This window comes from Haliaeetus leucocephalus, unplaced genomic scaffold (genome assembly GCF_000737465.1).
Source record: "Haliaeetus leucocephalus isolate CR32 unplaced genomic scaffold, Haliaeetus_leucocephalus-4.0 Scaffold730, whole genome shotgun sequence".
Lineage (NCBI taxonomy): Eukaryota > Metazoa > Chordata > Aves > Accipitriformes > Accipitridae > Haliaeetus > Haliaeetus leucocephalus.
In genome coordinates this window covers 3,282,145-3,306,684 of record NW_010973166.1, presented here as the reverse complement: position 1 = coordinate 3,306,684, position 24,540 = coordinate 3,282,145, and the positions used below count along the sequence as shown (strand labels likewise).

Here is a 24,540-nt window from a genome sequence, read left to right as displayed (position 1 = left end):
TAATCTTGGGTGAACTGTCAACCTGAGCAGCTATTTTAACCCCATCCAATGAAAACTGGAATTTTCTGGAACTTTTTCTGTGTTTCCAGTACAGGAGAAGCTGTATTTCAAGATCACCTTGGAGAGTGTAATACTGCAAATGTTTCTGTAAAACAATGTAAGGGCCTCTTGTTACAAGCTGTGGTACAATTTCTTTCTGCCCTGGAGCAACAAAAAAGATCTGAAAATCAAAGTCTGGATTGCATTGCACTGCAGATCCTAAGGCCCAGTATACATTTAATTATACTTACAAGCTGAAAAACACACTTAGATTACTAAATTCCTAAGATTACTAAGCAACTTTGTCAGCATCGTTATTCTTTCATAAAAGTATTCTTTCTTTTGAAAATAACAATATCCTATAAAAACATTTTAAAACATGATTTTATATAGCATGATTTTATATCATAAGCAATATTAAAATTGGAATAATTCAGTAGCTAAAGACCTGTTGCAACACTTTAAGTGTAATGATTATTTCATATTCCTAAAAAGCAGCCACCATTATTATATTTTGCCTCAGTTATGTCTGTTAACTATTTCCTATTGATTTGGCTCATGTGCTCATGATTGTACCTTCTGTGCTTCAGAAAACAAGGCAGGCAGTTATCTTGGGGAGTATAGAATTGGAAGTCAGCAAGTTGACAAGTGAGCTAGTGGGTTTTAAAGTTGTTCTGAGCCATCAGGTCCAGCTGCTTTGGTTTTTTTATACCTCCTTTTCCCCTTCTTCTCCTGAGATGCATTTGCTTTAGAATTCTCTTGTTCAGAGAAAGTAATTTCAGCTTTGTTTAGTGCGTGCTTAAAGATTCAGCCAAAGCAAATGTGCCTTAATTGTGATAGTTGTTTATCATGTGGCTGCTGAATTACATCTTTGTGTATGTGTATTACTTGGAAAATGTGATGTGTGTTGCATGTGTAATACTGTGGAGCTTTTCAGTATTTACTACACTTCTTTTTAGTTTGCAAAACTAGAAACTACTGTGCATTGCCAAATGTGATAATGATTGAGAGTGTAGTACTGGTTCTCCCATTGAAATAAAATGCCATAGTCTGGTGATCTATGTCTGTCTTGTAAAATGTATTGATAATATAAACTCATGATTTTTCTGATGTTTGTCAGCACTACGATGCCATAATGAGATACATTAGCCAACCACCTCTTCTTCTTGATGTTCATATTCATAAACCAATGCTAAATGCTAGGACCTGGATGGATTCTTTGCTAGCTTTCTTCCCTGGATTGCAGGTAAGGTTTAAAACACGCATGCAGATGATTTTAATAACAAGTAAACAATTAAATAGGCTGGATATATTGATAAGTCAAGCTTAGTAATCTGATTTTTCAGAAATCCTGAATGAGGATTTCTGTACTCGTTCCTCCTGTCACTTCAGTGCTATGATGCAAGTTAATGTGCATTTCTGGCTATGTTGAGTATCAGGAAAAGTATGTCCATATGATTTGCTTCCTTCACTCCTAGTCATGAAAACACTAATATTAAGCTGCCTTTTTAGTAGTCCAGTGACAAATTTTCTAGGTTGTGTGCCATTTACATCTTTAAGACAAACTAAATCACATTTCCACCAGAGTACTCTGTAAATGATAGAGATCCTTTTTCTACAAAGGCAGTAGTCTTAATGAGCTCACTGATTTTGCTTAAAAAGGTCTTATGGAATATCTATGGGTTACACTGAAAGGGAATAATAATTACAATATGTGTCTCCTGGAAATGTAGAAGTTGGTCTGTAGCTTTACACGAACACAGCAAGTGTGCCTAACTTTGAATATTATTCCTATGCATGGTGAATTAGTGTTAATTTTGTTATTTAATTTTAGGTGCTGAAGGGTGATATTAGACCTGCTATTGAAACTCATGAGATGCTGTATCAGGTTATAAAAAAGCATAACTTTCTTCCAGAGGTAAGGTAGTAATTTTTTGATCATGTAAACTGATTCTTACCTCAACTTGAGCAGTCTCAGATATCTATTTGAAAAAATAGTAGGTATATGTGTTATTAAAACCAAAGGCTCATTTCCACAGCATTCTTATGTGATTTACAGTTCTGCACGTATGACAACTGTGTTTTGGATATGAAATGTTTTTCCTTCAGTTATGCTGTAATTAACACAATAATAGGAAGCTGCTGCTATTAATAATTGTTTAGCCTTTATATTTCAGCCTTTCTAAATTAACCTTGACTCATTTTAGTATGTAAAACTTGTATAAGCATATGTAGTAGTAGGTGCTTAGTAATATAATAGCATTAATGCTAAAGATCAGTCATCTTTATTAACCCAAAGAGGGAAACTAAAGACTGAATTGTTCTGAGAGAATGTTCTGACATTTTGCATAATGTCCTTGAAAGTAGGTACACAAACTTACCTGTAGATATTGCAAGTGCAGTCTTTGAGCAAGTTGATTCTGCACAAAGGCTTGTTTACCTTCTGAAGTGTGTGTCTTTATTTTGTGATGATCCAGAATATATGAGAAAGCTTCTGACTCCAGTTTTAATTTTTACCTTCCTCTGGTGTAAGCTTATTTCTTTTAGAGAACATTTTAATTAACATCCCATTCACCTAATGTGGATATTGAGACCAAAGAATGCTCTCTAAGCACTGGAATGATTTTTTTTTTTTGAGTGCCTTTAAAATGGTATGATTTGGCTTTTTAGGGTTTTGGGGGGTTGTTTTTTCCATGCTTTGTGCTTATGAAGGAAACTTTGAAAGATCAGTTAGTTGTATTTAAGCCAATATGCCATCCTCTTTAGCAAAGACTTAGTTTAAACCCTAGTATGAACTAGTAGTGAATGTAAGCCATTACAGAAGTGGCTCTTGTCAGTGCATATTAAGAGTGAATACATGGACTAGGAAAATTTTAGATATACCACAGACTAGAAGTCAGTTTTCTTATGTTGGAAACAGCTGCTTTACCATCTGTCAGTCTGAAATGACAGTTTAATGCACTGGAAGTGGCAGGTGTGTTTGCAGAAATGGTCTTTGTCAAAGTTCAGGTGGTCTCTATGTAGTGGCCCTTCAACAGGCTGCTTTGTTTGGATTGCAGTAGCAGTTGTGTGCTTGTGCTGGTGGGAGCAATGGGAGGCTGTGTGCTGCCTCCTGGGTCTGGAGCGCAAGTTCTCATCTGGCACCTCTTGCCAGAACTCCACTTGCTGGACACTTGTCAAGAGGGTGGGTGGTGTCTGGAGTCCTGCACTAACACAAGCTTAAATCTCACTCATGCTAAGTGGGCTAGAGCACTGGTTTAGGTTTTGGCCTTAAATTGTACTAACTGGACAGACGTGGTTGTAGCATCCCAAGATCGATGTTGGGCTTTCAGTCCTCCACTGTTGTGTGTACTTTAGCTGTTGTAATACAGTTAATGTAGGATTCAAAATAAACAGGTGTTTGGTTTTCATTCTTGCATTTATTTTTGTCTGTTCTTTTTCTTCCTCAGGCATTCACAACAGACTTTAGAGTTCACTGGGCTCAGCATCCTTTAAGGCCTGAATTTGCTGAAAGCACTTACTTCTTGTATAAGGTAAGATCACTTTCATTCCTCTGACTTTTGGTCACTTTGTCTAGCACCTAGAATTTTGTTGATGTTTTATTTCAATATAGAATGAGTAGTGTAACTCCAGCTTATTTTATCTGCTGGAGCCAGTTCTGTATATAAACAAGATGAAAGTATTGGTTATGAAAAATTGTTCTAGGAATTTTTTTTAATATGCCTAGAATTAGAAAGAAAACTGTTAAGTGACAAAGGCCCATATTTTTAAAGATACTTAGGTGTTGCTGATCTCTCTTAAAGAGATCTTAGAGACTAAGAGCAAAAGCCATTTGTACCTTGCAGAGAAGAGCAGTGCCTAAATGTCTTGCATTTCTCTAAGTATTTCCATGTGCTTATCTGCATCTCCGGAAAAGGTAATGCAGCAGTATCTCAGAAGTCTCTCTTGTGACTGTTTAGCACTATTAATAAATTGGACTTTACTGGTGTCTGAGAAGGTATGGAATCAATAAATTAGCATTAGGAAAACGAAACCTGCTAATTGTACAGTAAGTCTAAGTGCATCTATATGTTTGGGTTTGTTTTTTGTTTGTATTTCTTTTATAGGCTACTGGTGACCCTTACTATCTAGAAGTAGGAAAAACACTCATTGAAAACTTGAACAAGTATGCAAGAGTACCTTGTGGGTTTGCTGCAATGAAGGATGTTCGTACAGGAAGTCATGAAGACAGGTAAAAGTTTTTGCAATTTTTTTTTTTTTTTCATAAAAAGATTACCAAAAAAATTAATTACACTGTTTATATAATTGAATTAATTGACTTTTGAGTAGCTGTTTCTCTTCAGTTGATAACCAAGTCTTAAATTACCTGTTTGTCATAGTCTATAAACTATTTCAATAGTTTTATGGTTTGTTACATAAGAATATTTTTAGTTTAATAATGTTTCATTTGTCTCGGAGCAATAGATTAATTACTTTCAAACAAAATATACTTCAATTCTAGGAGTTTTTAAAGAGGTTTATTTGTTTTTTCTATAATGCTGTTCTGTACTGAACATGCTGAATCATTTCCCTCCAAACATAGTTTCTTCCAAGTGGAAGGAATGTTAATAGAATTAAGTTCAATAATAATAGTCATGAAATCTCCAGAGGTGGAGAAATATGAGTATTTGTTTTACTGATGTTTTAGAGAAAAGGGGATATTCCTAAAAGACATCCATTTTTTTCCATAGAATGGACTCTTTCTTTCTGGCCGAGATGTTTAAATATCTTTATCTGCTGTTTGCTGATAAGGAAGACATGATTTTCGACATTGAAGATTATATCTTTACTACAGAAGCTCATCTATTACCACTTTGGCTTTCCACTACAAACCAAACTATCTCTAAAAAAAATACAGTAAGTAATAGCTCAAATTTAAATCAGTTTTAGTGGTGCTTTGAAGCAGTTCCTTTTTTTATGAGAGGAAATGGAAATAAAATCAGGAAAAATCATAGTTTGAAGATGCACGCCAGTTTTAACACTTCACTTAATGTGAACTATTTCTTCATATTAACAGTGACAGTCACATGAATATGACTAATGTTTCCATGACTGGATTCTGCACCACTGAATCTTGGGGAAAAAAGCTGTGGAATATTATCAATATTTAAAAAGAAAATCATGCCCCGCCCCATCTCTGTATAAATTTGAAAATAACACGCTATGATATTTTTGTCTTCATCTTTATTTTCTATTATTTTTTCTAAAACATTTGCAACAACATGCTAAGTTTTTGTTGCTTATTTTACTACACAAACCCTTGGCAAATTTTGAAAGGTTTTTGAAAGGTTTTTTTGAAAGGTTGAAAGTTAGACAAGATACAGCTCTAGCTTTTGGGATATTTAATTGGTTTAGTCCATGCAATAGGCATCTATTGTGTAAATGTGAGAACGTGTATGGGTTTATAAATTACTTAACCTTCCAAAATAACCTATAGTAATACAACTGTGCCATGAAGCATCATAAATACTAGTCTTTTTTTTTGTGCTCAGTAAGCTGTCATAATTTATCTTTAAGGCAATAATACTACTGGCAAGTAAAAGAAATGCATAAGAAAGTGGAGAGAGAGGTGTCTAAGGCCTCAGGGATGTAAATTCCCCTTTGTTAGTGTGCCTCTATTTTTACCCTTTAATATGTGTTTTACAATAAAGCCTGGATCAGAGGAAAAATGCTCATGTTGTTTGTCAAGACGTGTTCTGGAGAAATCTTAAAACTGAGTAGAAAGCATGCAGTTTTAAGGACTCTACCATTACACAGTGAAAAATTTTTAATTACTTGCTCTTAATGTCTAACATGGGTAAGACATTTAATGGGTCATGGGGTTGGTTTTTCATGTTCCTTGATGGTGGAGATCCTGCACCCTCTCTGAAATGTTCTTTCCTTGAGCATTTATCATGTTTTGTCTTTGAGTTTTGGAAATGGAGGCTATGTTTTTTAAACTATGCAAGAAGTTCTCTGAAGAGTCTGAAGGAGCATTTTATATAACTTTTGTTCCCAACATGAGAAGTTGATACTTTTGAGACAGACAGGATTTCCACAGCTCATGCTGTGTGAAGTGCTGGCCTAACATATGTAGTTCTCTTGAGAACTGCAAATGTTAATAAAAGGCCAATAAAGAGGATAGAGTAAATTGTTCAAATGCGGTTTTCTTAATCTCTTTAAGTCAAAGCTGCTAAAGTGCATAATACAAGGAAGAAAGATCCATTGAAAATGGTGTCAATGAAACGCATTAAATGGCTAAAAGACTGTGAAGACAAGTGTTACTCTTTTATGGAATTTATCTGATGGAGAAAAAAATTGATAAGAAAAAATGGAATGTGTAAAGTATTTTTAATATAAACACAGTGCTGTTAAGCTGAAATGTCTGTGAGATAGTTGGTAGTATCCACCCAACATCCTGTTTGTATTTATTCTCATAAACAGGAAAGGTCATGTCTTACTATGCTGATGCTTGCAGTAGCGCTTGCAAGATCATCTTTCTTAAGTGATGTGACCACTATTTGTCACGCTAAGAGCATAAGGTACTTTGAAGTGTTTATTCCGGTAAACTAATACCTTTTTAGGTCTTGGTTTTTAGGGAGCCTTTAAATACTTGATTTTTAATTAGCTAATATGTTGCAAATGGGTTTGGTTTTTTAATTATTTTTTGCAAGTAGATAAATACTACATTAATTTTTATAGGTCGGAAAATTAACTGGCCAGTTATCCAACCAATTATTTGCAAAACTAAGAACAGGCTAAATATGGCCCCAGATCACTGTACATATACCACATGGTTTCACGTGTTACAAAACAGTGATGTGTGCAACTGATAACTCTGTCATCTTTTCTGAAAATAGAGATTGTTTGATTTTATATATAGATTCATCTGTGTGGCTCCTGAGGAGGATAATCTTTTGTTCGTATGAAAAGATGTGATGTTCTTAGTAATACAAAGCAAGAATGACCTAAGACCTACAATTGGTCCACTCAACATAAAGGCAATATCAAATGAAACTGTAACTACTTCCTTTAGTTGTCCAGCACATAAAAGTACAGGGGCGCTAGCTATGTCATGAGCAGGCTTGAGAAGTTCTGTTTGCCAGCAGAGGTTAGCTGTTTCTGCAAAAAATTTCTGGAAACTGTGGATACAAGTTTGGTAAGTTACAAATTGGAACTGGTGCTGTATTTATTTATCCGTAGAAAGAGATTGTAGTGCACTGGTTACCCTTTATTATTACAAAAGTGTGGCACAGAAGAGTGGTGTATTATTCATTCCTGAAATCTGTGTGGTTGTAGGACATCTATTACGTTCAGCTGCTGTATGTCCCACGTACACAGGTTACTTAAGGGTAGGTCTGTCTGTTGATTTTCTTTGTATAAAAATGTAACCTGCATTTTTAATAGGTGATCTGTATCTTTCATTTTAGACTACAGAATACACAGAGCTGGATGACAGCAACTTTGACTGGACCTGTCCAAACACCCAGATTCTTTTCCCAAATGACCCTATGTTTGCTCAAAGTATTCGTGAACCTTTGAAAAATGTGGTGGATAAGAGCTGTCCTAGGGGTATTTCCAGAGCGTAAGATGAATATTTTCTGTCTTTTGTTAGTGTAGGAGTGAGTGGAATAGGGTCTGCTATGCATGGAAGGAGAAGTACGAGGTGTACTGGAGCTTGCTTTGTTTGAGTTTGTAGTCCTTTCGGAATGGCTAGCCTAGCTACGGGAAAAATCAGTTATGTTTTCTCTGGCATCATCAGCAAGACTTAGTTCATTTCCAGCAGGAATTGGCGAGTCTGTCAAAGCAGAAGTAGCTTAATGAGCCACATATTCCAAGTGGGAATTGTAGCCCAGGTATTACAGGAAGTATGTGTCTCAGATTTGTAAAATTAATTTCTGTAGTGTCTTGAATGGTTCTGCAATTCTTTGTAGCAAATCATGCTACAAGGCATAACTTCACCTACTTTGAAGAACTTAGGACAGTCTGTTGAAGCTGAGGAAGTTTATCCTTCTGACCACCTCTTTGCTATTTTTACTTCATGAGTAAAACTGAGTAGCAGCTGTATGAGGAAGATTGTTTTTAGTCAGTCTTACAATAATGCAGACTATTTAGAAATGGGAGATTAGCATATGGTAGGTTTGTTAGCAGCATTGCATATGCTTTTTTGCACTACAAAATTATTGATAAAATCGACAACTTTTAAAAAAGATAGTTTGACTGAGAAGTTGCATTAGTGAAGCTTGTACTCCACATTATTCCAAATTATTTTTATTCCAATTCCAAAGAATTCTAATCTTGTGGTGGTAGGAATAACATGAGAGTTATGTTTTCAGAATAATCAGGTTTTTAAAGCTTTGATATTTAATATCTTTTGGCAGAGAAGACAGTTTGGGAAGTGGACCAAAACCACCACTGAGAGCCAGAGATTTCATGGCCAGTAATCCTGAACACTTGGAGATACTGAAGAAGATGGGAGTCAGTTTGATTCATCTGAAGGATGGAAGAGTACAATTAGTACAGCATGCAGTGCAAGTAAGACCTGACAGTACTTAGTGATGTAGCTGACAGCATCTTATCTGAAAATACTGGCTTTCAGTCTGAGATACTTCCATTTGTTTAGGACATCTTCTATGTTTGTATGCTTTTAGTCTTTTGGGTGATGGAGGCACAAAATGGTTAACTTCCTTATTTGAAATGATGAATGAGCGCCAGTGAGCATCCACTCTGTATTTTAAAATCTTTGTAGCAGTGGTCCAAGTAAACATAACTTTGATTTTCAAATTTTTTTCAAGTTTCTCAAACATTTAAGAAGAAACTGTTTATCGTTTCTTTACTACTCAGGCAGCAAGTTCACTTGATGCTGAAGATGGCTTACGGTTCATGCAAGAAATGATTGAACTCTCCAGTCAGCAACAGAAAGAGCAACAGCTACCTCCTCGTGCTGTCCAAATTGTTTCCCATCCATTCTTTGGCAGGGTCGTCTTGACTGCTGGACCAGCACAATTTGGGATGGACTTATCCAAACACAAAGCAGGGGTATGTAAGATATGTATGTGATCTGTTACTTTCCTTATTGCACAAGCCTAAATTTTACAGTACTGTTACTATTTCAAGGTGGCTGACTAGAGGGTGACCCATTGATTACAGTGGTTAAAATGACAGGGACACTGAATATGAGAATTAGGTTTTCACTCAGTCATTCTTTGCTTCTTGGAACTCCAGCGTCAGGGTAAAGATTGCCTGCACTGACAGAAGACAACACTAAATGCATTACATTAACTGAAGAAATGAAAATGCTTAGGAATCTTTTGCAAGCTTGAACCTAGTGCTCTAATTCTCTTTCTGTTTTGGTTTTTTTTTTTTCCAAACAGACAAGAGGATTTGTTGCAACCATTAAGCCATATAATGGATGCTCAGAGATCACTAATCCTGAGGCAGTGAAAGAGAAAATTGCTCTGATGCAAAGAGGCCAGTGTATGTTTGCTGAAAAGGCACGAAACATTCAAAAAGCTGGAGCAATAGGAGGCATTGTTATTGGTAAATCTTTTAAGTTCTTAAAATCTTAAGTTTGTGTAGATGTAACCTGTATTTTACAGATTTGAAGATACCAGAGAGCTGTTAAACTCTCTGAGATGACAGTACTCCAACACAGAAATTGTGCTTTCAGAAGATGAAGAGATGTTTTGGTTTTGTCTGGTTCTGCGCAGAAAGTGTAGCTAAACAAATTGGGATGGGTGATTGTCACTGTTTTTGCAGATTAAAAGTTGTTATTTTAAGGATCACTGAGTGTTGCAATAGTGCTGTCTACTAACTGCTGAGGAAGACTTGAGATACAAATGATAAGGAAAACAAGTACACAAGTTGGCTTTTTGCTTTTTACAACCAACTTACTGTTTCCTGCCTGGGATCCTCTTAACTGACTGGGCAGTAGAAAGCTGCTCAAGAAGTCTGCTGAACTTCAGAATTGTAGTCTGTTTATCTAACAGGAGGCTTGCCGCTTTTCCTCTTGTGTGCCTCTGGCTAGATGACAATGAGGGAAGCAGTAGTGACACAGCTCCTCTCTTCCAAATGGCCGGTGATGGAAAAAACACAGATGATATCACAATTCCCATGCTCTTCCTCTTCAACAAAGAAGGAAACATTATACTGGATGCAATCCGGGAGTATGAGGCTGTGGAGGTGCTCCTTTCTGATAAAGCAAAAGACAGAGGTAAGGTCAGAGGTTATTTATACAAATTTAGCTTCCATCTGTGCCGTGGCACAATGTGAAATGTACAATAGTGATTTCTACTGCTACCCAAAGGTGAATATGTGTTATTTGGTAGCTCTAGTTTTCTGTTCTTTGACATTGGTATTATTTTTTTCATAAGAAAGCCATTATCTGAGATGTGTCGTTATCCGCTCCCCGCCCCAAGTTAACATTAACATCCAGAAATGCTGTTCATAAGGTAAATGTCAGTTTGACTAATGAGAAAATACAGCCTTTTTGGATTCCTTTTGAACCCTTTTTGTCATAATCAGCTTTGAAGTGGTGTCAGGAATAGCATAAGTGTTTTCAGTGCCCTACATTGTAAATGCCTCTCTCTTACCAAGCTCCCCAGTGACATTGTGGAAAGAGACAACTGTTATAACTATTTTGCTTATCTAAGGAGAAGTGGTTATCATGAGCAATAAGGCTGCTGACCTCAGATATTTTGCAGTTTTTATTGTATAATACAGGGAAATTGCAAGCTAATACATTCCCAGTTAAAATGTTTGCATATGGCAGAAAATTATAGGTTTTCCTTTTGTAAGCCTTCCTCATAGCACTGCTTTGTCCAAGCAGAGTATGTAAGAACAAGTATCTCTAGTAAACCAGTGACAGCATTTATTTTCTGCACATCTGCAAAGGTGATAATGCCAAAAGCTACAATGTTGTTTCTTGATTGCTGCATACAAATTCCTCCTGTTTATAACTATGGTTAAGCTGTTCTAACAAAATACTAAATACAAAAGATAGCTCTGCATTTGAGAATTTGTAATCCATATCTGCTTCTTCCCCCCCTCCTCGTGCTTCCATTTGGAATCCCAGCAACAATCTTTAAAGGTAAAATGATTCCAAACTACATTATTGATAGCAGTAAGTATCCCGTGTTAAACATGGCGTATGCAGTTAAACTCCCTAGAAGTCCTGAAATATTGATGTCCTGTACACTAGCTATAAACATCAAACTCCAGAGAAATCTGCATGGTTAAAACGGACAGCTGTTGTAAAATTACAAGCTAAATCGGTACTTGAGATAATGTAGTTGCTTTGAGTGGGGATGTGATGAGGGAGGTTTTGGCTTTGGGTCTCTTTAATTCACAGTTCAGTAAACTTATGAAACTCTGTCTCCCGCTTGCTTAGATGTGGGATCCTGGTGGATCTGGGAGTGCTTTAAAATCTGGTATTGAAGTTCAGTGCACACAGTGGGTATTTGCTTAAGACTGAAGGATGGTAACTAGCACTGACCCAGAAGTCACTATTCAAGTTTGAGGAACCAAAATTAGTCTCACAATATTGTTTGCCCTCGTTTAAAATGTGTTTAAATGTCTTTCCGCTTCTTCCTCTGTAGAATATGTTCCTTTAACATTAAATTTTCATATCAATGGAAAGTCTGCACTTTCTTGAGGAAATAAGGCCAAGAGAAGTGACCTCGCTTTTGAAATACATAATAAAATGCTGCCTTCCTAGTTTTTTTCAAAACTTTTTTTTTCTCTCCCCTCTCAAAGACTTAGAAATGGAGAATATGGACCAGAAATTGTCTGAAAATGATTCTCATAAACAGAATGCAGAAGAAGCTACTTCAGCATCTCAGGATGTTGGTGCAGTCAGTGAGGAGCCTGAAGAAGGAGAAAGCTCTGATGTTACTGACCCTGATTCTTTATCTCCTGCTAATGCAGACAGTGACAGCGTTTCCATTTCAAATCAGGATTCCTGTGTCCCTGGAACTGATGAGGCTGGTGCTCCGGAGCCAGCATGTACGCAAGGGGATAACCAGCCTCAGGAACAAAAGACTGAGGCAGAGTCAAATTCCAAAGTTAACTGGGATAATAAAGTCCAACCTATGGAATCCATATTAGCAGACTGGAATGAAGATATTGAAGCATTTGAAATGATGGAAAAGGATGAGCTATGACTTGTAATAATAACTTATTTGTTAGTAAACAAATGGAGAACTCTTTGGGTAGAAGTGAGGCCCCAATATCTGAGAACTAGAAAACATAATCAGTATTGTGATGAGCAACCAGGTTTCACCTGGAAATTACCACAGAAATCCAGCACACGCTCTTTGTATTGTTTTAATTTTTCCTGTTTAAAAATGGGAATGTGCAATTGAAGCATTTGTCTCGCTCCACTGCATGGTGCTGTAACCCAGGAGGCTCCTTCAGGGAACGAGCCTGACTTCTGCATTCCAGGCTCTGAGAGGTCACACTCCCTTGGTCTCTGGAAAGCAAAAGTTGAACGCAATGGGGTTAACATACCATGTAACGGTTATCGATGAGAGCACTTGAAGGCAGTAGGTCAGCCACTGTTCTGGTTGGAGCAAAGGTGCTCTTACACTGATTTCTACTGAGTTGAAAGCCTTCATTGATAGCAGCAGGTGAAATTGTTTCCAGTTGTCCTGTCTAAGAGACAGCTAGAAGCAGTTTGATTTTTGTCCTGACATATCATACTGAGACATAGCAGTGTTGCTCATCACTCCTTCCATCTGTTACCATGAAGAACGACTGTCATGACATGTGAGTGTTCCCTTCAGCTCTGCTTTCAACTAGAGAAACTATGAACCAAAGGCAATGTGTACTTTGTAAGCAGGTTCTATCAGGGAAACTAGGACAGCTTTGGGGTCTGCCAGATAAAGGTTTGTGGTGTGTTGTGAAAGTTAATGCTCGAGGTTAAGGTAAAGTGGACAAGGCAGATGTTGAGTTGCAGGTTGAAAAACCTCACTCTACCCTGAGATACGGAATCTAAACTGGCAATATTCTCTGAGAGGACACTAAACAGAACTAGATCAGTTATAACAAAATCTTCCTTTTTCTACAAGTTTGACTTCTAACAGCTTGACTTTGTTGTCATTCTTTTTATATGCAACTTCTATATGTGTGATACTTAAGGCAATGAGGCCAGTACCAATAGTGAAGTGCAACAATTTTGGCTGTTGGGTCCATAGTTCAAAGTATAGTGGCGTGAACTGCGAGGATGACTGGTATGTTACTCTGGGCTTCGGGAGTTTGTTACAGGTAAGTGTGAGTCCTAATTTGTTATCCCTATTATGAAAAACATTATTTAAATAAAAATGGGGATGTTCAAACAACTGAGAGACATTTTGACTGTGTCCAAAGAAACTGCCAAAAACTAATTAACTTGATTTATATAAAACTGCTTTTAGTGAATTGTTGTTCAAAGAATTCTTTTATATTAAAGAGTAAATTAACACTGCCTATATGCTGCACCAGGCTAAAAATGAAGGTTTATATTCATCTTTACAATGGAAAGAAGAAAAAAAAAAAGCAAACCCCAATCTGAATTGCACCTTTCATTTAGCTGGTGAAATTATGCGTGCTGAATATGCAACTGTTAATTAGTACAGCCATACTGTATGTATTTATGTGTACTCCTGTACAGTGTGAATGGAGAAATCCCAGGCAAATGTTGTATACATGTATACTTAATGACACTTGCTTTCAAGAGTATCAAAATGCACAGGCACCTTTTGAGAGCATGACAGTCAATCAGAATATTATCCATAAACTGAATGGTAACTTTAAATCACTAGAGTAGGAGGTAATTTTGAGGAGGAAATGAAGCGGTAGTGGAATAGTGAATAAGTGTCCTTTTAAATAAATTAGCTTTTAAATGTAGTTGTAATTCCTTTGCACAAATAACTGTATGGAGGTTTGGACTGAATGAGTAGGGCTTGAAGCAGCTGGGGTTTTTCAGTTGAGAATTCTTTTATTTATGTTTTTTGTTATGAGAGTTTCTTCATGCAAGGCATTTGATCATGGGAGCCTTTTAAGTGTCCTTCGTTACTTGGAGCCCCAGGCCGCACCCGAGAGATGCTGCGCTCCCCTGGTAGTGCCCGGGCTTGAAGCGACGTGGCCAAGTACAGTCAGCTGCAGGATCAAAACCATCAGGTGCAGATCAAAAGTTTTCACTCTGATAATTCCTTTGATCTGTCAGTGCTTAGTGCCACAAAAGGAGCATTTTTGTTCCTTGCTCTTTGACATAGACTATATCTTCATACTTGTTAGCTCTTTTGATGGAAATAGAATTATATTTATAGCTATAGGGGCCCTCTGGTCACTATGTTAAGACTGTCAATATAGCAACTAAAGGTTTTGTTTTTTACTTGCAGAAAATTTAGGTGTAGATGTAAAATTTTATTAAAAGATTCACTTTCCTTGCCATCACCAGCTCATTTTAACTGTTTTTTCCACTTGTATTGCTAAAGCAGCAGACATTAGCTCTCCTTCTAAGGGATTTCAAGTGATCCCAGAACTCCGTATGGATTTGAAGCATCATTTTGGCGGTGGCCTACCTCAGATAACTGTTGCCTCCTTCCTTTTGTTTTTTTTTTTTGTTTGTTTGTTTCAGTTTGTTCTACATTACCTTTGAAACCATCGTGACAGCCATAGCTTTGTTTACAGAACTGAATTGGGTAAGGTTGACCTTTGGGAAAGAGGACTAAATTGGGGGGGGCAGTTATATTCAGGTTATTTTTGTTTTGTATTTCCTTATGAGGAAACAGGCTTTAGTTTAACCTTTTCATATCATTCTGGAAATAATTCAGTCTTCCGTCACTGTCATCGTAAAAAGCAAAAAGAATGTATTCATCAAAAAAAAAAACAACCTTCTGGAGAGGGGAGTAAGTGTTCTTCCCAAATTTCTAGAAGTCTGCTCCCTCCATGTAGAATATTGCTCATATATCATTAATCAGTAATTGCCTCTTTCTTTGTATAGTATTGTACATTTACTTGACTGGTATTGAACACTGAAGAATTCAGGAATCACAGCTGGAACTAGCACTTATTCCATGCCATGTAATTCAGATCAGCCACTTAATTTCTCATTTGATCTTAGAGGATTCTTCTTAATTGTTTACATTTATTGTTTCTTAATGAAGTTTCAAAATGAGCCCAGCTTTGGTTGTCCTCCTCCTGCTAGCGTACCTGAAGGCATAGCGGTGGGCATGAGTAAATGTATGTCGAGAGGTTAAAAATGGGACATCTTATGCATCAGTCAGAACATAGAAAACAAACAAAACATTCTGTGAATGAAATATTGTATGTTCAGATTTTATAAGATTATTTTTTTTTTAGCCAGCCCTATTTACAGCCGTATATTTTCTTATAAAAGATGTCTAATAACAGGTGCTGTAACACTATTGTTGGGTTTTACTGTCTGGTGATAAGTGTATACAATATTTCTAAGGGCAACTATGTACTGTGATGTAAAAGTCTGGGCTAAAATGTATATAATCCATGTACATAATTGTGTACTCGATTATAATTGCTGATTGTAAAGAATTTAATAAAATGTAAATATTCTGGTCAAGCTGTGCTAAACTGACACTAACTCCTGAACTGCCCATCTGGCTCTCTTTGCCTTGATTTTTAGCAAGGCCTTTGGTAGTTGTACCAGCACTGTCCCATGTCTTTATTAGCAACCTTAATGAGGCTCAGCAAGTTCCTGGCTACCACCCTGGAGAAGCGGTCAGTGCCCCAGCAGGCAGCACTGCTACGCGGGGTCTTTGAAAGGCAGGAGAAAGCACTGCTGGGAATTTCAGAGTTCTGCATCTGGGAGGACTTAGCCCCATCTTTGGCTCTTGCAGAGCACAGAAGCAGCTTTGCAGGAGCCAGGAGCAGGTTAAAGGCAGGGCCATGGTGAGTGCTGGTGATGAAGCAGGTGTGCAGTCTTGCTGCCAGGAGGCTGGAGAGGTGCACAGCCATGGGTGAAAGCGACAGACATGCTGCAGTGCAGGAAATTCGGAAATAAGGGGTAACTTTTCCCTGTGAGGGTGGCCAAACACTGAGATACTATAAATAATCAAAGCAACGCCTTCAGTATAAAATTGAAAGTGGACTGGAAAGGCTCTCAGCAACCTCATCTGATTGGATTATTTCAACCTCTATTATTCTTTGACTTGGGCATTTATTTATTTATTTGTTTTAAATCCATTTCTGCAGTGAGAGTACAGATCCTCGAAAGTTCATTTAAAGTATGACTGTTTCTGATCCTGTTTTCATTAGAATTGAAAAAAACCACAACAGGTCTCTCTTAGGCCTGATTGGGTAAGTCTCAGAGGAAACATACTTTGTCATCCCTCTTCTGTTATCGGCTGTTCTCTGACACCTGTACTCCTAATGGGCTTTTCCTCCATGGAAGTTAGGATTAAGAAAATAAAAGATGCAGGAGCCCTAAATTTAAGTCCTTGTTCAAGTGTTCAGCAGCTTTTATGACATCCATTAAGTAGAAACCATTACCAGCCTTGCCAATGAAGTGCTAAATTTCTTCAGCCTACTGTTACAGGAGCATCAGGACTTCAGGGACTGAAGTAGTTTGGAGCAAAGGCACCTTCTGCCTTCCTCAGCCCTTGAAGGGTCTTGAAGCTGGGGTACTCAAAAAAGCATTTTGGTCTGTGGGGTATATAACAACACACTTGAAGTCCTGTACGTTTCCTTTGCATCTATTTCTTTCGGGAGTAGTAGGTGTTCCTCAGATAGAAGTCTGCTGTCTATTGACCCTGCAATTGCATTGGCAGCTGCTGCTGTACGTGCGGGCTCTGTGTTTCACTGGGGCTGGACAGACAAACAGGTCAGTGCAGGGCACCATGACTCAGAGCCAGGCAAACAGAAATGTTCTCAGAACTCCAGCGCAAACCTGGGTCTTTGCAGAAAAGATTAAAATAATGGTAATAAATATATGATAATTAAATTTATGAAAATAATGATAATACCACAAGGAAGCATGTGAAGAGGCAGAGATGGAAAGAGGAAAAGGGAGCAATTCTGCATAACCCTGGTCCTCTCAGGCAGGCAACATGTTCACCATGAGAAACCAGGGCCTGAGACCCTGTGCAGGAGGGTTTAACCTGTTGCCCTCCATTGCTGCTGGGGCCTCGTGGGTGGTGGATGGGGCTTGGGAGGTCAGAGCAGAGCCACAAACAGCAGCAAAGTCTCTCTCTTGTAACTGGGATAACGAGACCTTGGAGCAAACCCTCAGCAAACTGCATTGCTTTTTATTGAAAAAAAACACCCAAAAAAGGGGGAAAAACTCTGTCTCACAGGAATCAATGTTCTCTCTTAGCAATACCCTCCCACAGTCCTTGGAGGGCCTGGGTGTCTCTTTCCATGTTCATCTCCACCACCTTGCCAGCTGTGATGCCCAGATGCTCTTTGGTGTAACAAGGAGTTGCCCTCCCATTGAAGATGGTCTCTGAAAAGGCAAAAATACTATGCAAAATTAACAGCTAGGGTGCCTCCCAGCCCTGCCTCTCTCTGTATTTCCTTTATAACATGAAATCAGGAGTATTTTGGTAGTTATTTCTGGCTCTGAACACATTCCTGATGCTCCTGCCTGCAGGGACTCCCACTGCACGGATGCACAAAGTGTAAGGGAAGCACAGCAGCATTGGTATGTCACAGCTCCTACTAAACCTATCCTTAATAATTACTTTATGCCAATAGCTGCATTTGATGGGCCATTACTCCATTTTTCACATTTCCACTTTCCAGTTAGGTCACTCAAAGCTGGAGAACTTCGGCGGCTCTGACCAAAATTCAGCCTCGGCTGCTGCTGCATGTCCCAAGATCCATCGTTCACGTCAGCCTGAAGCTGCCAGTGGCAGGAGTCCCATTTTCTTCCTAAAAGTGCTACATAAAAAGGTAATGTTAATAAACGTTTCCAGCTGGAATGGTCCTATAAAACACCATTTGCCTGGGAAAGTTCACCCAGGATGTTAAACCCCATTGCGGGCAAATTCATCTTTATTAATCCTTTGGTGGAGGGCACAGCGTGATGGCATGACACCAGGCCTGCTCCGACTGCAGAGGCATTTAAGCCAAAATCGTGAAAAAAAGCAGGCGCAGTACTCAGTGGTACCCGCACGTGCTTTCGGGGAGCACCGGGACCACCCCAGGACGGCTCAGCCACCCCACCGGCTGCGACACCAGGACAGACCTGATGGCAGCAGTGTAGGGCAGAGAATAAGAAGAAATACGGAAAACTAGTTCCACCAATCCTTAAAACACCCCACCCGAGCATTTCTCTGCCTTCGTGCCCCTCACCAGGCGCTGCCATCGCCTTCGCGGGCTGCGAGCACTGGGCTGGGAAGGAGTTACTGGGTTTGGGGCACGACCCCCGGCTGAAAGAGATGCTCGGAGGTTTGCCAGTGGAGCGGCAATGTGGGCGAGAAGAAATGATGAACAATTCAGAGCTGGTTGTACTGAATTTGATGCATTTTGGGATTTCTCTATAGACCTCTCCTCCTTGCGGGTGGCAGGGTGGTAACACAGTAAATGTTGGTCCTTACACACGTGTGATCCCTCCACGGCAAAAGTCCCTCCTCTGGCCCAGCACTCCTCACACTCTGGTTTAAGAAAATCAGCAAAGGCAGCTTAGAAAGGCGTAAGGGAAAAAAAAGGCAAAAGATGTGCAGGAAAGGGCAAAAAGCCATTTCCGACACAGGCCGGCTCTCGCAGCTCTTTTATGTAACCAAGCATGTGGCTTTCCACATTTATTTTAGGGTTTGACACGGGTTATCCGATTACCAGGCAGAGAGCATCTCTGTTAAATGATGTCAATCTTCACCGTACTGGCATTACAGCATCATAAAAAATTACATAGCTGCTATTTTGGGTAGCAGCTCTCTCCGACTCAGTGAATAAATGCATCTCCATATGACTCACTCTGGGGGATTATTAATAGACACAAAAGCAGAATGCCAAAAACCCAAGAATATCACTGAGTTACCACATGTAGCTTTCTAGTTTCTCGCAGCAATCGCACTTGAGAACTTTTTGTCTCAAAAAATTAATATTATATATATAGGAGGAACAAATTTTCTATTCAACTCATACCTTGAAGGCTTGGGCAGGGTTGGGGGGAAGAAAGTCTGCAGCGAGGGAGGATGCTCTTTGCTCCAGCTCTGGGTGTGCAGGGTACCACACTCTGGCCCTGCATCGCACGCTGGGCTAACGCCCGTTCAGGGCAACGCCTCCTGCTAACAGACCTGTTAAGGCGAGTCTGCCACTATTGACAAAGCTTGAAATAAAAGCTCAGGACTCCTCATTTAAACAGAAACCATCCGGGACGGCAGAGCAGTGGGGAGGAAGCGAATTGTTCCAAGAGGGAAGAAATCACACGCTTCCCCTTTTGCTGCGTGACAGCCATACCTGCGTGACAGATAAATTGGCGATAGGCAGCAACTGGCAAATAAAGATACGGACTCAAGCCTGGAGCTCACCCTGCCCCGAGGCTGGCTTCTTCATTCAACCAGCTTTTCAGTAATCGGGATGAAAGTCATCAGTGAGGTCCTCCGTGCTGTCCTGGCCCTGCTGGCACACAAAACTGCTGCATTCAAACAGAGTCAGCTTTGATAATGCAGGCAAACCTTTAAAAAAAAAAATGACACTTTTCCCCTAAAATGTTCTGTTGGTGTTTGTGACACTGCTGAGACGCTGCCATGGGAGCAGGGATTAGGTGTTCATGAGGATGGCATTATAGCTGGCTTTTACAAAGCAGGTTCACAGTCCCACACGTTTATGATGATGATGATGAAGACTGTGCCATCTTCAAGCTCAAAGAGAGCATTCACCTGAATGTCAAAGACATGAACTCGTTTGAATTCTACCAACTTTCACATTTCACAGTTCCCCTGTGCTGGGATTTGTTTCCCTTTGCCGAACACTATATCCACAACAGCGCAATAGCTTTAGTATGACTTTTCACCCTTTCACCAACCTTTTGGATGTTTGACATCAAGGTTTGCTCCCCAACAGTAAAGCAAATAACATGCCCCTCCAAAGCCATCCCTGCATTCCTTGTCTCCTCTCCCCAGACATCTCCAGAATGAAACTACATAGGTAAACATTTCAGCCTGAAAAAGGAGCTTTTCCCAGTGGTAGCAGGACCCAGAGCAGGGGCCAAAAGGCAGCAACGCTCCATCCTGCTTGCCACGGGGGGTGGCACATGGACACACACTTGCATTCACCCAGCTTATAGATGGTGTTGGCTTTATAAAATGTTCTTTAATGTTTGTTAGGTTAGAAAATTTAAGCTTACAGAGCTGATTATGCCGGGTATGTGGCTCCGTAAAGCCTGGTGCTCTTCATTGGTGGCAGGGAAGGGGTGATGAGCTCTACTGCTGGTCCTCACAGGCTGATATGATGTGGAGGTGAGGGAGGTTACCCCCACACTGGGCAGGTGGAGGCACCTGACGGGCCACCAGAGCTCAGGTTTGCTCTCGGTTTATAAAAGAAAGGGGAAATGGCCAACGTGGCAAGATGCGTTGTAAAATGTGAATATAAAGCATGTATGTTGGATATGAAGCCTACGTGGCATCATGGACTGTCATCTGCGAAGCAGCAATGCAAACCAAAGCTGTTGATGGGACAGAAATGCCAACAGCAACTGGAAATTACCCCCTTTTATTTAAAGCTCATATTAAATTCGTTCCTTGGCAGATGCAGACATTACCCAGCTGGAAGCCTCTCCTAGTCTGAAGTTCTGGCGTGTCAGCCAAGCCGATCTGGAGTTGAGTCATTGCTAACTCCAAAATCGAAGTGACAGGTAATCATTGTTTTATAGACTTGATAAAACTGAAATAGCTGAGAACTGAATATTTATCTTCAGTCTAATTTTCGGTTGATGATGGCAATGTCTTCAGAACTTAAACATGTCTCTCTGGTGCTTCATCTACCCATTCACTCTTGCCTACTAATTCAGATTTTAAAGTATGTGTTGTGCTTCATGGGCAGTGCCAGTCATCAGTTGGGCTCTCTTACAGCAATTAAAAGGCACGCTGCAAAAAAAAATCATGCAATATTGCCGATCACTGCCTCCTTTCTCTTACAGCCGTGGTCGCCGTGTCTTGTGGCAGCACCATGCACAACTCCACTGGCTGCAGAGGTCAGAGCCTGCCCGAGCACGCACGGGGATGATGGGATGAGGGCATTCGTGGGCTGAAGATTTCACTTGTGCAGCCAGGATTTGGAAAGCACTGCTATTCCTGTTGTGCACAAAGGGATGGAGAGGTGCAGTAAGTCAACCCAGGTTCTGCATGGTCCATCCATGGCCACAAAGGACTCATGGCAGGGGAGGATGCAAAGCTGGGTCTTCTAGGTCCCAGCGCAGAGACTTACTTTAAAAAAAAACCACCCACCCCCACCTCTGACTGAAAGCAAAGAAAGAAATTAATGTTAAGTTTCAGATGGCATAGTTTTGGGGCTGAAGTCTAGTATCAGAGAAGGGTTCGTGGGATCCAGGAAACAGCAGTATTAGTAGTCAGATAATTAACCAGCTGTTTTGATGATCCTTTTCGAGGGCATTCTGGCCAAGGTCTGCTAACTGGTTTCTCTGTTATATCTATTTGCATGTCCATCCTCTCCATCTGCCTATAGGGTTTCCAGGCTGCTCATCACCCCCGATACCATAATGTCTATGTGCCTCCCAATAGCACCAGGCAAATAAAACACCTGCAGGCATGACTGCTTCACGAGAAGTCAAAGTGGATCCTGCTCCAGGCAGTCCAGGTGTGTTTTCAAAAAGATAAGTCTAAACAGAGATTTGGAGGAATAATCAGAGGAAAGGCCATCTGCTGAACAGTCCCAGTGAGTCCAAGACAACATCCTAAAAATCACCAGCCACACCAGCAAAAGCCCTGAGAGCTTCTAATACACTGCCCAGTTCTTCATGATGAAGTGGGAATCTCTGCAAAATTTTAGAGAAGCCCAGAGTTTGTCAAGCTACACTCTCTAGTGGTTCTACAGCTTAATTTATGTGGAAATCCTGCAGAGGCTCAGGAAGTCCATCCACCCATGCAAGTCTTGCTCCTGTAAGGAGTTATTGCCCATTTTTCCCCAAATGGGACAGGCTGGGAGTTGCTCAATTCCTTCACTAGTTTCCTCAAAGTCCTGGCGCTGGAGAGAAACCACTCCTGGTCCCTCATATCGCACACAGAGACCTGGCCCAGAACATCTCCTGCCAGGATTCTGGAGGGGAAAAAGTACAAGTGTCAGCATCTAAATGATGTGAAATGATCCGCAGCCTTCCGAGATGAAAAAAGCACTAATAGGAGTTCAGGTTTCTTTAATCCAGTTTAGGTGTAGACTCCTGTGACTCAAGATATGCCTTGGGTCAAATTCTGCTCTTGGTTATAGGGTGATGATGTTGAGGCAAAACAATGCCTTGGCATCGAGGGTTGGTGCTGGCATCCAAGAGCAGGATTGCCCCTTGCCCCTGAAAAAGACAAATATCAAATGCCAACCTCCAAAACAGAGTAAAACCAGAGCGGCACGCAGAATAGCCGGCTCCTCCTTGGACCAAAGCAGTCACAACCCAAGCGCATCAGAAAATCATCACACACAATCACATAACATACACAACCACACTTCAGGTAGGAGGGTAAAGCTTCCTTCTGCCAACCACAAGTGGACCTGTCCCCTTGGTAAGCTGGATGCTGTATGGAGGGTGGAAGGGTTTGGGAGGGGGCACAGGTGAAGAGAAGCTCACAATAATTAAATAAAATACAGGCATCATCTTTTTAGGCCAAAGCATATGTGTTGCGATAGATACAATATGGAGACAGTGAGTAAAGGAGACATTGCCAAAAACCTCACAAAACTAGACTGAACACAACAATGTGTCTCTATCCCTGCCTACTAGTGATGGAGACAAAAATAAGTGTCAGATAGACAGTCAATAAACAGATTTTTCTTTTCCCCAGGTGTCCTTCTTCAGGTCAAACGCATCCTATGAGCACTGCACCAAACTGTGCCCAAATTGCCCCGAGAGCATCAATGTTCTATCTCAGCAAGCCCTGCTTGTTAGGTGAATGACGATGATCATGCAGCTCTGGCACGCTGGCTTTGCACCTGCCTGGGATGGAGCATCCATCCAGGCAGCCCTTGGAGGGCTATGGGCCCCTTGGGTTGGGTATTTGGGAGGCTTTGGCATGCACCAGCCATGGCATAAGGCTGGATCTGGCGATGGTCACTGGCCTCTTGGGCAACTCTTCCCACTCCCTGGTTCCTCTCCTTGCTCTTGCCCAGGGCTAATGCTTGAAGTAGGCTCCGAGGAGGAAAACCAGCCCAGCTCAAAGGGCTTTAGAGAAAGGAAAAAGCACATCAAGGGAAGAATGTTGACTGCAAAACCCCTTCACCACAATTTTCTCCAAGATCTCAGAATATGACTCGGAGCTTATTAAATAGTGTCAGCCTCTTAAAGAGAAGTTTGGCCCCAAATGGTTTTCCTGGTATTTCTTTTAAAAGAAACCTTGAAAAACCCATTTACAACTAAGCACAGCACATCCGATACAAGCAGTTTTCCTCTTCTTCCCACCCTCTTCTTTTCCACCCCACTGAATATATCTCAGCAGAGTAAAAAGTAAGGTGGAGGTATGCCTTCACGGAGGGATGCAGTTTAAGCTACAGTAATCTGCTTCTACTATTATAGATGCTCAGCCGCTGCATATATTTAGACTTTTAACAAAATCTGCTAGGACTTTGCAAAGGTGGAAGAAATAAAGCAGGTTAAAAACCAATGTTCATCCAAGTGACCTTGTGGGTCTGCTTGTGGCACGTGCAACTTCTTACAAGGGGGTTTGGTTATTCTTGTCCATTTCCCAAATGCTACACAGCTCCCGTCAGGTCCCTGCACTTGCTCTGGATATGTTTTTGCACCAAGTTGTTGCTCAAAGCTTGAGAATATGGTTATCCTGCTTCAACAAGCAAAGCAGACCACTCTTAGGGGCTGAGGGGTGGAGAGAGGGACATCAACCCAAAGCCTGAAGTGCTTAGAAACCATTTTATATTTCATAGACTTCAGACATTCAAGACTGGAAAAAGGTTTCTGCTCTTAAGTTTTTTTCCATAAGCATGACTCCTTTTAATAAGCAATCAGCGCTGATCTTTTCGCTTTTCCATATCCCAAACAGTTTGAGAGCAAGTCTCCTGCCTGACCAAGAACCTGAGTCAGCTGAAAACCATCAAGAAGCTCCTGGGTTCTGCTTGGCACACCATGATGGTCGCAAGATGCGCCATGGCCAAGGATTTGCTGACTGGATGTGAACGGGCAACACCCCTCCCCCAGCCTCAATTCTCTTCATGTTTTCATGTTTCTTGCAGAAGGGTAGAGCAAATCAAAGCCTGTTGCCCTCACCTCAACCCCACCAGCAGCCTGGGGCAGTTCTGGAGCACATCAACTCCAAAGACAACTACTGATGCCCTCCAAACCTCCTGCCC

The 24,540-nt window shown here is 40.4% G+C and overlaps 1 protein-coding gene and 1 long non-coding RNA gene across 3 annotated transcripts in view; both read left to right on the top strand.

Moving 5' to 3' along the window:
• EDEM3 (ER degradation enhancer, mannosidase alpha-like 3) overlaps positions 1-15,688 on the top strand; it is a 30,715-nt gene extending 15,027 nt beyond the window's left edge. The window contains exons 10-21 of the mRNA XM_010580691.1: positions 1,160-1,285; positions 1,874-1,957; positions 3,489-3,572; positions 4,146-4,270; positions 4,770-4,935; positions 7,488-7,642; positions 8,439-8,592; positions 8,902-9,096; positions 9,432-9,597; positions 10,085-10,270; positions 11,812-12,822; positions 13,195-15,688. Coding sequence (XP_010578993.1) covers positions 1,160-1,285; positions 1,874-1,957; positions 3,489-3,572; positions 4,146-4,270; positions 4,770-4,935; positions 7,488-7,642; positions 8,439-8,592; positions 8,902-9,096; positions 9,432-9,597; positions 10,085-10,270; positions 11,812-12,218 — 1,848 coding nt within the window. The 3' untranslated portion in view covers positions 12,219-12,822; positions 13,195-15,688. The remainder of the gene's footprint in view (positions 1-1,159; positions 1,286-1,873; positions 1,958-3,488; positions 3,573-4,145; positions 4,271-4,769; positions 4,936-7,487; positions 7,643-8,438; positions 8,593-8,901; positions 9,097-9,431; positions 9,598-10,084; positions 10,271-11,811; positions 12,823-13,194) is intronic.
• A 4,994-nt stretch (positions 15,689-20,682) lies between these two features.
• Positions 20,683-23,435, top strand: LOC104840017. 2 transcript variants are annotated; one of them, XR_775215.1, is made up of 4 exons: positions 20,683-20,869; positions 21,155-21,338; positions 21,700-21,831; positions 23,025-23,435. It is a non-coding gene; the product is annotated as an uncharacterized LOC104840017 (long non-coding RNA). The 2 variants fall into 2 exon arrangements; XR_775214.1 differs by having other exon boundaries at positions 21,155-21,831.
• Positions 23,436-24,540: the final 1,105 nt, after the last annotated feature.